Source organism: Theobroma umbraticum, unplaced genomic scaffold, assembly GCF_002168275.2.
Source record: "Theobroma umbraticum cultivar Fairchild unplaced genomic scaffold, ASM216827v3 scaffold_44.0, whole genome shotgun sequence".
In the NCBI taxonomy this organism is placed as follows: Eukaryota; Viridiplantae; Streptophyta; class Magnoliopsida; order Malvales; family Malvaceae; genus Theobroma; species Theobroma umbraticum.
In genome coordinates this window covers 2,554,337-2,568,236 of record NW_018397255.1, presented here as the reverse complement: position 1 = coordinate 2,568,236, position 13,900 = coordinate 2,554,337, and the positions used below count along the sequence as shown (strand labels likewise).

The 13,900-nt window shown below is 35.5% G+C and overlaps 2 protein-coding genes across 2 annotated transcripts; both read left to right on the top strand.

Annotated features, from left to right (window-relative positions):
* Nucleotides 1-4,651: 4,651 nt before the first annotated feature.
* Nucleotides 4,652-8,045, top strand: SCE1 (sumo conjugation enzyme 1). Its single transcript, XM_021445262.2, has 5 exons — nucleotides 4,652-4,933; nucleotides 5,034-5,117; nucleotides 7,023-7,175; nucleotides 7,278-7,391; nucleotides 7,653-8,045. Exons 1-5 carry the CDS (start codon nucleotides 4,865-4,867, stop codon nucleotides 7,713-7,715), a joined length of 483 nt encoding a protein of 160 aa, XP_021300937.1. The 5' UTR covers nucleotides 4,652-4,864; the 3' UTR covers nucleotides 7,716-8,045.
* Nucleotides 8,046-8,189: 144 nt separating this feature from the next.
* On the top strand, nucleotides 8,190-12,470 carry LOC110429298 (RNA-binding (RRM/RBD/RNP motifs) family protein). Its single transcript, XM_021445261.2, is given in 12 exon segments — nucleotides 8,190-8,786; nucleotides 8,789-8,876; nucleotides 8,879-9,063; nucleotides 9,155-9,217; nucleotides 9,419-9,503; nucleotides 9,613-9,678; nucleotides 9,896-9,968; nucleotides 10,212-10,257; nucleotides 10,805-10,887; nucleotides 10,960-11,029; nucleotides 12,012-12,097; nucleotides 12,180-12,470. Coding segments are annotated over 12 exon segments (978 nt in total). The 5' UTR covers nucleotides 8,190-8,696; the 3' UTR covers nucleotides 12,223-12,470.
* Nucleotides 12,471-13,900: the final 1,430 nt, after the last annotated feature.

The window sequence follows — 13,900 nt, the reverse complement described above, 5'->3', positions numbered from 1 at the left end:
AGAACAATAAATAAAAGTTGGATGAGATCGAATAAATAGTTGATGTAGTTTTAAGATAATAAATAATAGTACATCATTTAAGTGGGTCTGCTAGACTAAATGATATCATGTGATGTATTTTAAGGAGGAACTAGGGTACTCTAATTCCAATTATTGCTAGATGCCAGTAGTGCTTCTAATTTCCATGCCAAAGTCACTCGTAAAATATTTCTACTTAATATGCTAAATAAATTTTCTATTATTTAACCATTTTAATTTTCTATTTCTTCTCATTTTTTTTGTTTTTTAATATTTAAACTTAATTAAGAGTTTTATATCTTATTATTTTTTAACTTATGTCCCTTTTTTTTTATAATCTGAGTTGGATTTTGTGAGCTGTATAATTACGAAGATGCCAGGTAGGAGAGGGCTAAAGGGGTAAATAAATTACCAAAAGAATAAACAAAAAGGAGAGAAAAAAAAGGTGGCAGCAGCGTGGACGGCGAAGAAGTTGGCGGGAAGTAGTAGAAAGAAACACAAGAGGAGTGAAAGCGACTGCTGAAAAACATTAAAAAAAAAAAACAAAAACAACAAAAAATGGCAGCATTAAGCAACTAGCAGCTTTTGGCCCTTTGGGCCCTCAATCACATGGCTATTTCTATTTCCAGATGGTCCCCCAAAAAATGACCTTCTTGTTCTACTTTCATCTCCAGTTTTTTTTTTTTAATTTGGTAAAAAGACACGTCTTTTCATTCTCTCTGTTTTTTTTTTTTGTATTTATTTAATAATAAATTAATGACCAATATTGTTATATGGTCTTTTAAGGAGTTGGCTAAGTTTCCAAAAGAAGAAGTAAATTACACACTACATACATGTAATAGTTCACCAACTTACCTTCTCCCTTCTTATGAAGTTGTTTATAGAAAATAAATTATTAAAAAGAGAAAAATATTTGTTTGAACTAAACAAGAACTTAAGTTTTGGTTGAATGATATTTACCCTTGCTAATTAAGAGGATTAAGTTTTAATGTTCAGATTCCCCTTTTTCTTGCGTTGCTTAATTTTGACCTGTCAAGCACAAAAAAATGACTTGATTAGAACAAACTCCTGAGTCTAATCTCTTTGGCCGGAAGAAATGAAAGGAGAAAAAGAAAAGAAAGTAAAAAGGAAGAAAATGTAAGGATAACAATCTCAACCTCATAGTTTCCTTTTCCTACACCTAACCCTCTATTCATTGGATTTTGCCCCCATAGATATCAACTTCAGCCGTTAGCTTGGATGCTACAAAACCAGTTTTTCCATTCACATTTGTTAGTTTTACTGATTTGATATGGGCTTAGCATTGACATAATCTAGTTAAAACATTGTGTTTATATACCTAAGTGGGTTGTCCATAAATCATGATTAAAATTAGTCGGCAAATCATGATCCCCCTCCACTGCCATCCCTGGATTTTCATGAAAGGTGAGAAGTCATTAGCCCAATGACGAGTGTAGAATAGTCGGCAACAAAGAATGTCCACTAGAAATTTTAACATTAGGTGGAACACAAACATCAAAGGCTGGGGCTTTGGTAGGAAAATTAATTTAACACCGAAAAAGGGTAAGTTAAAAACCAGTTGAATTAATGGCCATAAGACTCACAATGCTGGCGTCCAAGAGTGACTTTTTAAGGCTTTTAGATGAGATATTGTCAAGAGGAAGAAATTATTGGGTTTTTTTTTTTCATTTATTTTAGTTTCGACTTTGGAAACAAAATGGGAAATCTCTCACCCCCGGGAGTAAAGATTCCTGTCATAGAGATAGACAGCAAAGTTCTTGGAGTTAGAGTGGAAAATGGAAATAATGATGAGGGAAACACCATTTCCATGTGCCACTCTCTCAAGTCTCAAGATCCAAGACCATAAGGATCCAATGCAAATTACCAGCCCGAAAAAAGAAACAAAAATTTAGATTTTGATTTAGCTTGGCAACATTTTGATAGAAAAAGTAGCAAATCAAATAGAATTTGTCTGTTTATGTTAAATATATTTGAACCCATAAATAAAAAAAAAAGGAAATATGTTCCATTTTGATTAGACTTGCAATGATTTATAAGATGGGTTTTACTTGAACAATTGGTCAACCCAATAAGACATGGCTTTGCATAAAGCAGGGTAAATAAGTTGTTACTATTTTTGTTTTATTAGGTTGAAACTTTTCCAAGTTAAAACGTAAGACTGAAGTCTTAAGCAACCTCTACAAGTTATACCAAATTTTACTAGTGTTAGATTGATTGGAAATTCTTGGAATTTCTTGAAAAGAAAAACAAAAAAAGGGTGTTGATTAGTTCTGATTAAAATCCGCTTAAGTTTTCCTTTCATGGTCTATTGATAGAGTTTAGAGTTGTGGGGAAGACAACTTTGTTGATATTCCCCACCTTTCTTTCCTTCTGATTCTATTGGTTCCTTTCGATTTCATTTCTGCTTTCTGCCATTTGTGGGCCTTTTCTTTCACATGCTTTCCCTTTTGATCTGATCAACCATTTCTTCTGTCTGTTCTGGTTTGATTATCCTCCACAAAAAACTAGGCTTTATCTGGTACCAATGCCATTTTTATGAAGTCTACCTCAAGCTCTTCCCAACCCAATCAGAGAAATGAATACATTCATCATCACCACCATCATCATATCTCTGAAACTATGATTTGCATCTTGGATTAACCGATGAACAAAATCCAGGTTATTCAAGCACAAGAGGGAAATGAGAATGGGCTGTAAAAAGAGAGAAATAATTCCAAGAGGACAATCATGGCTGCTGGTGGTCCTCCCAATTACTTGAAACATCTTCAAACCACCAGTCTTGTTACTATTTCTCTTCCTTTTGCTATGCAACTTGTTTTTGTTTGGACATTAACTGGATTGGCTACTAAACTTTTCAAGGCTCAAAGCTTTGATCTTTCCCTTTTTTGTATTCTTTCCAGCTCGATCTTTGAATATTTGACAGGCAGAAACATGTGCCAGCACCCGCACTGCAAGTAAATCCCATCATGGTATATGCCTCGGAACACTTGACCCTGTATTTTTCGGGTATATTTAATCTTCCTAAGGGCTAAAGTAATCATGGGGTTCAATTTCGTCGTGTCACTGTTCAAAGATACCAATTTGCTTGCTTAGATGTGGTATCCAAAAAGAAAGTTGCACCAGCTCGTTCTATCATTGTAGAACTAACTGGAAAAGGAAAAACAAGAGAAAAGGTGCATTGAGGCATCTACAGAGAGAAACACTTGAAAGAAGAAACTGAAAGTAGGAAAGGGAAAAAGCTAGTTCCACCGGCTCAACTCAAATCTTTATTTCTTTCTCATTTCCTTTATTAAAGTTTGAAATAAGGATCAGTCTCAATGGAGATTACATTACCAAATTGTCATCGTTAAAATTGGTGTCGATACCATAAGGAGCCTTGTTTTATGAACTGGAGGATGAAAAAAGAGATAAGAATTGGAAAAAGGACTCATTTGACATTATTATTGAAATTTTGTCTACAATCATCAAATTTAATCGTAAATACAATATCAAACAAAACAAAAACTAATAGATCAAAAAACCAAGTCTTAGAAAAGAGAAAGATTACCAATATTGATTTTGATTACATGAAAACTTTACCCTTACCTCAGGGGTTGAACATGTAAGTATTTAATTTAAGTTATGGTTTCATAAAGTCACATAGTTTAGATCAACTTTATACAAGATTTTAATGCAAAATTAAAGTCAATAAAAATACAGTGGAGGGTTGGGGAACATGTGGTCGGTCTTTTGAGTTTGATTAAAGATTATCAGTTAAAATCCCAACAATCTAATCAAAATGTGGTAGGGACTTAAACATTTGCAACGTTGTTGGGAAGGTTAGCAATGGAGGGCATGAAGCCATGACCCCTTTCTTACTTTAAGCAAAAGGATTTTCAGTGAGAATCAAATCTTCCAGTGTCTCAGCTAATCCGTTGGGAAAAAAAGAAAACAAAAGCACTTAAAAATGTACTGGGACATGCCCATCACATCATTACAGTGAAGAAAGATTATCCTTAAAAATGGTGGGTCTTAGGCACCTTGACTGTATTATTATTTCTCACAAGAATCATTGATTTAAAAGGTTTTAAGCCAATTAGGCCCCTTAATTCAACCTTATCTTTGGATTAGTGGGTCTCAGCTGCAATATCGACTTGCTTAAAGCAATAATAAAGGACAGATCCTTTTTTTTTTTCTATTATTTCGGATAGGAACCTAGCAAATTTGAAGTTGGACGCAAGCTCAAAAACAGTGTTGGGCTGCCCTAGTCTACGACTTTTCATTTAAAAAAGGCTTTAATGCCCTAAAGTGGGCCGGAGCTCAGCCGAGCCCAATAAAATGAGGCATGTGACTTGTGAGGAGGCGGGGAACGTGGGTCACGTGGGGAGCATAGTGGCGTGGATTTCACGCTAGATACAAAACCGCAAATTCATTGACTTTGTAAGGGCAAATGTTTAATATTTTATTATAAACCGATAGACGTGAAAAGGACAACGTACCCTTGGGATTGGGACCCATCTCTTTTGTTCCGCCTCCCTCTTGATCAAATCTCGACCGTACATTCCCCTTTGTCAACTCTGCGAAACGAAACAACGCTTCTGCTTCTCTAGGGCATAACCGGAATAAAAGAATATATAATAATTCTTTTTCTTTTTCTTTTTTTTTTAAATTTTTAGACGCTGAAGAAAAAACCATAAAGGCAATTCCAATTCCATTGCACTTTCCAATTTTCCACTCCTTAAGTCTTTCTTTGATCTTTATTTATAAATTTTTTATCTTTTAAGAGTGAGAAAGACGGAACAATTGCAACGGAGAGGGCTTTAGAGAGAGAAAGAGAGAGATAGAGATGTCGGGAGGCATAGCGCGTGGACGACTCGCTGAGGAACGGAAGGCATGGAGGAAGAACCATCCTCATGTCCGTACAGTTTGTTATTATTTTTTTGGTGATTTGGTTTAAAATTTTAATGTTATTACTATTACATGTGTGATTATTCTTTTTGTTGGTGTAATTTTAGGGTTTTGTTGCGAAGCCAGAGACGTTGCCTGATGGAACGGTGAATTTGATGGTGTGGCATTGCACCATCCCTGGTAAAGCAGGGGTAAGTCAAAGATTCTCTCTAGTTCCTGCGAAATCTTTTTCACCGCTTTGTTATTTGTTGTTGTTTCTGTTGATTCTGCCTTGTAAGGACTATGGATTCTGTTTATTGAGTGGGTTTATCTGTATTATTTTTAGTTTTACTTATTTGGCACGTGTATTTTGCTATGTTATTCTGCGGTTAAGATTTTGGTTTGGGTTATTTCATTTTGGTGAAAACTTGGCAGTGATTGAGAAAATTCTTAGAGATAGAGTTGAATTGATGTAATTTGATCCAAAGTTATGTGCTTTAATTGGGTAAAACACGGGCTGCGAAGATATTGATGATTCGCTTAATTGAGTGATGGGTTTATTTTGCATGTAGGAGTTTTGTTTTCTATGATGGAGCCTTTGGTTCCTATGTGTAGCTTGCCTTTGGAATGCCGGAAATTAGGTAAAATAAGCTTTTTAAATATTGGGAGGACGCACATCTTTGTCTATAGTGCAATTTGTTCTTGTTTTTCTGGCACAACTTATTGAATCCAGGATGCTGCGTTTCCCTTCTATTTTGTTGGAGAATATTTCAGAAAATGATTATTGATCTGAAAGATGGTGTGTGTGCCAATGGTGAAAAGTGAAAACTCATAGTCTTTTTGTTCGTGAAAAGAGAAAGAATAATACATTTTATGCTTTAATGAAATCAAGGTTTTGTTGTATCTAAACAGCCATTTATATCAAGAATAATAGATTGCGTTCATTTTCAGTTTCTTTGCATCTTCCCCATCGTCAAAAGCAGTTATGAGCAACTCTGCAATTCTTACAATTCTGCTTCCTTTCTGTTTCAGGATTTCTATTGGTTGCTGAAGCTCTATCTCTCTCTATATATCTTAATTACATTAGTGTACAAGAACACAGATCCGTTTTAACATGAATAACTGTCATGATAGTCCATTTTGTCTAATGTATTGGGTTGTTCTTATTTGGAAGTTAACCGATATTGTTTAAAGCCTTTGTCCTTTGTTAATTTATTCATTAATTAACCTGGGGTGGGCTGTTGGTTAAAATTAGGTCTCATTTCATCATTACTTATTCCATGTTAATGTTGATTTGTTAGCATTATGGACAGGGATTATGGTAATAATGGTTTATTTTCTTGAAACTTTTCATACCCTATCAATTACTAAAAAATATTTTTATTGTCTTTTAACTTTGTGAAATGAATCACTATCTAAAGAATGTATAGTTCTAGATACAACTAATAGAAAGAATTCGGAATTGAGTAGCTCCCTGCCTGCTTCTTAAGGCAATTTTCAATTGTCATTATAGCATGGCACATTAAACAGCCTCTTTTAGAATTCCAAGTCTTGAGGTTATTTGGCTATTTATTCCTATATGTTGCAGATTGAGAGCCAACAAGTTTGGGCTGCAAGTTTTAGGTTTGCTTTGCAGCATTCTGGTGGTTGTTATGTTACTTGAAGAGTGACAGCTCTGTGGTATTGATTTTGATCTCGTAAAAATGTTGTTCCTCTGACATTGATTTTCTGTTCTTGCATTCACTTCTTCACCATAGTAGATCAATGTTCTAGAATGGCAGATCTTGCAGCTTCTATGTATTCCCTTGATCTTACTTTTGCATGATTCATTTTATCTATGGGCATTAATGTTTCCTAGTGGCTTCTAGTTCTGTAAATAGATTGACAACTTGAAGGTGTGAGTCAGGATGCTAGCAATTTTTTCTAAAGCATATATCAATGACATCAAAATGATTCTTAATTTTTTTAGGAAACTGATTAAAAAGACTCATGAGTATTGTCTCAATATAGTGCAAAGAGAAAGAATGTTGAATGAAAGTGTGCATGCTTGAATCCATTGTAGCTGTGTTTCTTTTAAAGTTGGATAGGCCTAACTCCTTGCATCATCTATGTTACAGACTGATTGGGAGGGTGGTTATTTCCCACTTACACTCCACTTCAGTGAAGATTATCCTAGCAAGCCTCCGAAGTGTAAATTTCCACAAGGTTTTTTTCACCCAAATGTTTACCCATCTGGTACTGTTTGCCTCTCAATCCTAAATGAGGATAGTGTAAGTATATTCCTCTTCTCTTGATGAATGGTTTACACCTTTGGTTTGATGTGGTCCCATCTATTCATCTACCGTTTACCCATTCCTGTATTGTGTACATAGGGTTGGAGACCAGCCATAACCGTGAAGCAGATTCTTGTGGGTATCCAGGATTTGCTGGATGCTCCAAATCCTGCTGATCCTGCACAAACTGAAGGCTACCACCTTTTCATACAGGTATGTTTCTTAAGTTTTTCTTCTTTGTAGAGACTGGTTAATTGACGGACTCTAATAAATTCTGTATTAAATACAAACTGAATTATTAACCGTTCCTGATATGAGGCTAAATATATTTAGTTCATTTGATTTTGATCTGTTTTAGATGGTTGGTAAAGGCAGTAAAGTTTTCAGGCATGGAACTGGGAATCCCCTCAATGAAGTGCTGGATTAAAGTAATCGTAATCAGTTAATAACATAAAATCTCTTTTCCTTGTGCAGGATGCTAATGAATATAAGAGAAGGGTTCGCCAGCAAGCCAAGCAGTACCCACCTCTTGTCTAGTGTTATTAAAATACTAGATTGTCCTTGACATTTCTGGTAAAAATGCCGGCTGGCTGCGTCCTGTATAATGCTAGACTTGCTTCTCCTAGAGAAAGGCTTTGGTATTTGGTAATTGTCAGTTACCTTACTGTGTAAACTGTATGAAACCAGGCTTTTCACTCATCAGATTTGGATAATGGTTGTTTATATACTATTTAGACTAATAACTTGCAAGTGGAAAACTGTGAAAGCCGCCTTCCATACAGAAAACTGTGTGTTGTTTTAGGTGTGCACTATGCACCAAAGACCTATGACAATAATTTACAACTGGCTTTACGGTTTGGATTAGAATTGCGTATTGTGTCAAATTTGCAAAAAAAAAAAAAAAGGAAAGGGAAAAGGGAAAAAAAAGGGAGGCCAATGGAAAGATCTGGAATGAAGAAAGGCATTGGAATAATTGATTTATAAAGAGTTTGCAAGAAGTTGCAACTCTAGTATTGAGACTAGACGGTCTGCAAGAGGGGAATGTCTCTCGCAAATAGTGTTGGTAATTAAAGCTTCAATAAACAATAATTTTGGTACTGAACTAAGTCAATCGTTCCATAGAAATGGCATGGAAATGGATACTACAGCAAATGTGGATTGGATTTTATTGAAGAAGCATAAATCATATAATATATTGATGAAGTTTAAAAAGAAAGAACAGAATTCGAGATTTCAAGTTAAGTTTTTAAGATTAAATTTTGTGCAAAGAATGAAGTTTGTTCATGACCCTTTGTATATAGTTTTAGGTCCTATTAAATTTAGCTAAAGACTACTGATTTTATATATTTATGAAAGATAACTTTATACAGAAAGATAGGATGGCAAAGAACAGACGACGATGATGTAACGATTAATGTACCACTTAGATTAGATTATATTAGATTTAGACTAGGACAAGAGTTTCATAAAATCCAGAGGTTTGCAGTGACCAAAAAGCTCCAAAACTATCCTCTCGCTATGGACGACATGGCTGCCTACTACCCTCCACCCTCAGGCCTTCTCCCTCCTCACTACCCCTACTACCAAAACCCTCCTCCGCCTCCTCCTCTCCTGCACTAGCGCCGCCTCCAGCTCCTCCACCTGGTGCTACTGCACCCCTACCTCACCCCCACTCCTACATCCCCCAACAACAACCACCACCCCTTTTCCCTCCTATTCCGTTCCTTACGTCTCTGCCTGTTCTTCCCATGACTCGGTTCGGACCCTCTTCATCGCCGGGCTACCCGAAGACATTAAGCCCCGGGAGATTTATAATCTTTTCCGAGAATTTCCGGGTTATGAGTCATCTCATCTCCGAAACCCCAACTCCGCCCAAAATTCTCAGGTACTCTTCTCTTAAATTTTAAATGTTAACACTTTTTTTTATTTTTTAGTGTTTTTTTTAATTGTTGACATTGTCTGGTTGGTTGTAACAGCCGTTCGCCTTCGCTGTTTTCTCCGACCAACAGTCTGCAATCGCCGCGATGCAGGCGCTAAATGTAAGAACTTTGATATGATGTTTGGGAATTGTATTCAAAAGCAACCACCTTATTTAAGCTGAGTTGTCATAGTAATTTGTTTTCGACTTATTAAATTGATTAAGGACTATGAAATTTGCATTGGAATTTGTTTTTCCAAAACAGATTAGGCCTGTATAATATCAGTTGAAAGCCCTTTTGTTTCGGTGCCTTGTTTTACAGGGAATGGTGTTTGATCTCGAGAAAGGTTCAACTTTGTTCATTGATTTTGCAAAATCTAATTCCCGATCGAAGCGCCCAAGAACAGGTTAATGCTTGTTCTGTTTCTAAATTTTAGTTTTCAACAATTCAGTCTTCTTTATGTTTCAAGTAATTTGAACCTGAATAATGTCTAATTGGCTGGTTATGGCAAATAGATGATGAGTGGACTGGCTCTGATAAGAAATCTAGGGGATCATTTTCGAGGCCTACAACTGATTCTGGTAAGACAGTCACCTAGGATTCTACTTGGACCTCCTTGTTTGCCCATCATTTTTCGAGCTTCATGTCCATTGCTTCTTGATATGCTTAAGCTACTAGATCCTTGTTGTCTGTTGCTCAAATGATGTTACACTTGGAGTGCAAATTAGTTACTCACATGGAGGACACATTCTTCTAAAGCTCACATTGCACATCTTTTGCACGCTTGGACACTAGCAGGTTTTGGCAGCGTTCACATGCCTGGAATGGGTAATTCTGCTCACAACATGATTGGTTATCCACCTGCACAAAGGTCATCTGCACTACTTGAGCACATTTTTATTACTTGGAAGTGATTGCTTCTAGATGGACTAGCATGTAGTTCTAGTTTATTTCAAGTGTTTATGTTTAAATGAAAGGTCAAGGGCTTCATAGCAATAGTTACGACATGCCCTGTTTCCCAAAGTTGAAATAAACTATTTTCCTTAGAGACTTTTGCTTCTGTGATTTTCTGGAATCTCATGTAATGTAGATATTCTGTTTTACAATTGTGCAGTTCTGGAAATGCTGATACCAATGCTGAGTCAACAGCTATGAAATCGGTACAAATGCTTTTTCTTCTTCTTCACTTTTATTAAATTTGTTTTTAATTATAATTCAGTGAGTTGCCATGTATCATTTCTCTTTTGTTTTGGATATTATAAGAAACATGTTCTACATCTTTTAATTTTGTTTGACATTAAGCTTCCTACTACCAAGGAAATATAGATCTTTTCCATTTAGGTTGTTGACACTATTTATAGAATCGCCAAAATACGTTGTCATCACCCCATTTTCTTCTTGTTGGCAGATCATCAGCCTCGTATGGCTTCTCAAAGAAGCCATGTGGTAAAAGGATAAACCCAAACTAATATAGGATAGCTGCAATCAAATTTTTTATTTTGTTAATGCCAATATTAAGTCTAGAAGAATTGTTTAGAAATGTTGCCCTCTTTCATTCATGAATTGAAATTTGTTTAGTCATCTTAGTATTGTTTTACCACTAACTCATGTTTTTTGAAACAATGACTAGATAGCCTTCAAATTATACTGTTAGAGTGGGTTTTCATATAAATTTGCATAATAACCTTCAGCCTCGCATGTTTGCAGAGTGCTAGCCCATGTCCGACACTTTTTGTGGCTAATCTAGGGGCAAGTTCTACAGAGGAAGAACTAATTCAACTATTTTCAAGGTAAAAAGAGATTGTTTTGCCATGTAAAATTTGCTCAGTGAGTGATTTTTTATACTTCATTTCTTCTGTCAGATGCCCTGGGTTTCTGAAGTTGAAGATGCAGAGCACGTATGGAGCTCCAGTTGCATTTGTTGATTTCCAGGTACATAATTTTTTTTCTTGTTTCATGCTGTTTCCTGTACTGTTTCTTTCTTTTCCCCTTTCATCTCTCTAGCTTTGTGTCTAATATCCTTAATAAAGAACTAGAGGTTTTCATTTTGAGAAAGGAGCAGCAACACTTTCTTTCTAGCTTAATGTGCAAGGTACACAAATGTTGGTCAATAGTGACCAAATCAGTGACTAGTTATACAGGTGTGTTACAAAAACTGCAGAAGGTGGGAAAAGAGAAGGAAAAAGCTGCAAATGCATTCAGTTATGCATGTAGATTCTCTCTTTGAGTTAAATTAGGGAGTGAGCATAGAAATTCAAGTTTATTCGTTTAATGTCATGTGCCTAGGTTGGTCCATTTTTTTTTTCTTAGCCCATCAACTGGGTTAATAATGAAGGTGATTCTCTATTGTACCTTTCGGGTTTTACTCATTCCACCTTTGTGCTAAGATTCAAATCTAGAACCTCAAACTTCCTTATGCAAAGGTGATAAGCTTTGGCAGGTACATCAGTTATATTAATGACAGTAAGAAATGCTATAGCTTAATGAAGAGACATCCTTGAGGATGTGGTCTTACGTGGAGCATAATATTGGAATATAATCCATTTAGCAAGTGGAAAAAGGCTATGTTTTTTTTGCTGTTGTAAAGAAGTAAAACTGCTTTCAATCTAAATTCTTGATAATTGATGTGATTGAAGCCAGAATTATATTCCAGTTTTTGACTCGCTTTGGTCTATAATTCTACCATATCTTTGTTTCTTTACAGCCTTTGAATGCATAAAAATACTTATTTTGGGGATTGACATAATTTGCTTGCACCAAATTATCTTCACTTCTCTTTGAATTGCAAGTGGGAGATGTGGGTGTTTAAAATTTTTTCGTTTCTTTATTCGTTCAATTGTAGAAAAGCAAAGCATAGCAGCTAGGTCTCCGGTCTTCCGATGCTTGCAACCTTAATATGTAATGGTGTGTGCAGGATACTGCCTGTTCAACTGGTGCAATGAACTCTCTGCAAGGGACAATTCTATACTCATCACCAGCTGGGGACGGCATGCGATTGGAGTATCCTTTGATTCCACCTTTATACTTTTCGTTGCATTTATTCTATTGTCTTTTGAGATTTCACTTAATGAGCACGATCCAGATATGCAAAATCTCGGATGGGAATGCGACGGAAAAGAAAGTGATCACACGGAAGCATAGACGTATTTGCAATGGAGGCAGCTGCCGACCCTGAAATCTTGACAACCTTTTAGAAGTATAATGTAACTATTACAAGTTCAACAACAGTTTTAGTTTTGCCACTTCTGACGTTCAATTAGTTTTACACTGTTGCTTACTTCTCTAATTTAAAATCCTTTTCTCTTTTTTTCTTTGTGAAACTGCCTACTCAAATTTCATTAAAATAAAAACAAGTGAAGATGAAGATTTTATATTTGATGCGCCTTTTTTATCTTAAACTTTAGATTTTACATATCATCTCCTTTCTTAGCGAAAAACTTAAGAGATACGTTGTCGACGTATGTGTAACACTTGCTGCGTAATACTTACATACTAATCCATGGAGTATCATATATATTTTCAACAATTTTTTTACTTTTAAATTTATTTATTAATGAATTAATGATGTTTTATTCGTTAATAACGTATAAAATGTATGCACTAATAATTACGTTTTCATTCTTTGGTGATAAGATAGCCCTAGGCTGGCTTTCATGGAGACATGCAAAGTTGCAGATTTCTTCCATTTAGCAGCCATTATTTCCTCAGATATGTCCATTGTTCATAATTCCATCAAGGATAAATAATCCAAATTTTCAGAACCCATTGTTAAATTTCGTAGATGAATGAATGCATCTGTTTTTTTTTTCGTTGTATACTTTTCCTCTGTCCACTTTTCTTCTAGTGCAGAATAAAGTCGTTGGCCAATGTCCGTAATATTTTCCTTTTAAAGACAAAGTGTAAGAAAATGTGAAAAAGGTAGTGATAAGAGATGAACTATGAACTTTCCCAGAGTTGAAACAAAGAATATACAAGTTTAATGAACAGTATAGCCTTTGGTGTCAACCAGTTGAAAGCCTAAGTAATTTTCCAATTACGTTCCTTCACCTAAATTTTGACTTTCCAGTTCAATAATTGGAGGGCCATATATAGATATATTGATATATAACTTGTTCCTCTCAAACTTAAAAGTGGGGGAGGGATTTCATTTTCACTTGCTTCTGTTGACTTGTTTTTCCGGTCACATGACCCGATACTCTTAATCCCAGCCAAAATATTCTAATGTCTTCCCGTACTCGTCAGGTGCACTACTGTTAGCTCATGACTTTGGCATTTTAGGAGGACTTTTCTTTGGGAAATTTCAAAGTCAGTTTGCCTCTCAAAAGTCTTAGGGGTTGGCTGATCCATCTGCCTTCACTCATTTTTCTCACGTTATTTATTGCATGCCATAACATCATTTGCATACATATATATAATCTTAGTCATTCCATTATCAAATGGCTTATTCCATTCTAATCATCATGTCTCTTTATGTTACTTAAATTAAGAGTGAATTATCAAATATTAAGTGCTTAATAAATAACTATTCATGCTCTCAAATCTCAAGCTTGCATTTTATGTCCTTTATGTTTTTTTTTCCTTTTTTGTTTTGATAGAGGGACAAAGATATAAATGAAACCACCCAACCGACCTTATTAAAGCAACATTTATAATTCTTAGTCCTTTTGCTCGTATGGGTCTAGCCTTCACCAGCCTTTGCAAATTGAATCTCGCTTTCGTTCCTACCCAAAGAGCAAAGATTGAATAAAATTATAGTTTGAACATCCCTCACTTTAAGGAAGAGGATTTTTGAAGTAAGTAGGA

Excerpts from the sequence above, each read along its gene's own strand:
- SCE1 (XM_021445262.2), top strand. The coding sequence starts at position 4,865 with ATGTCGGGAGGCATAGCGCGTGGACGACTCGCTGAGGAACGGAAGGCA. Across the intron at positions 4,934-5,033 it reads GGAGGAAGAACCATCCTCAT|GGTTTTGTTGCGAAGCCAGA; the intron begins GTCCGTACAGTT and ends GTGTAATTTTAG. Across the intron at positions 5,118-7,022 it reads CCATCCCTGGTAAAGCAGGG|ACTGATTGGGAGGGTGGTTA; the intron begins GTAAGTCAAAGA and ends TCTATGTTACAG.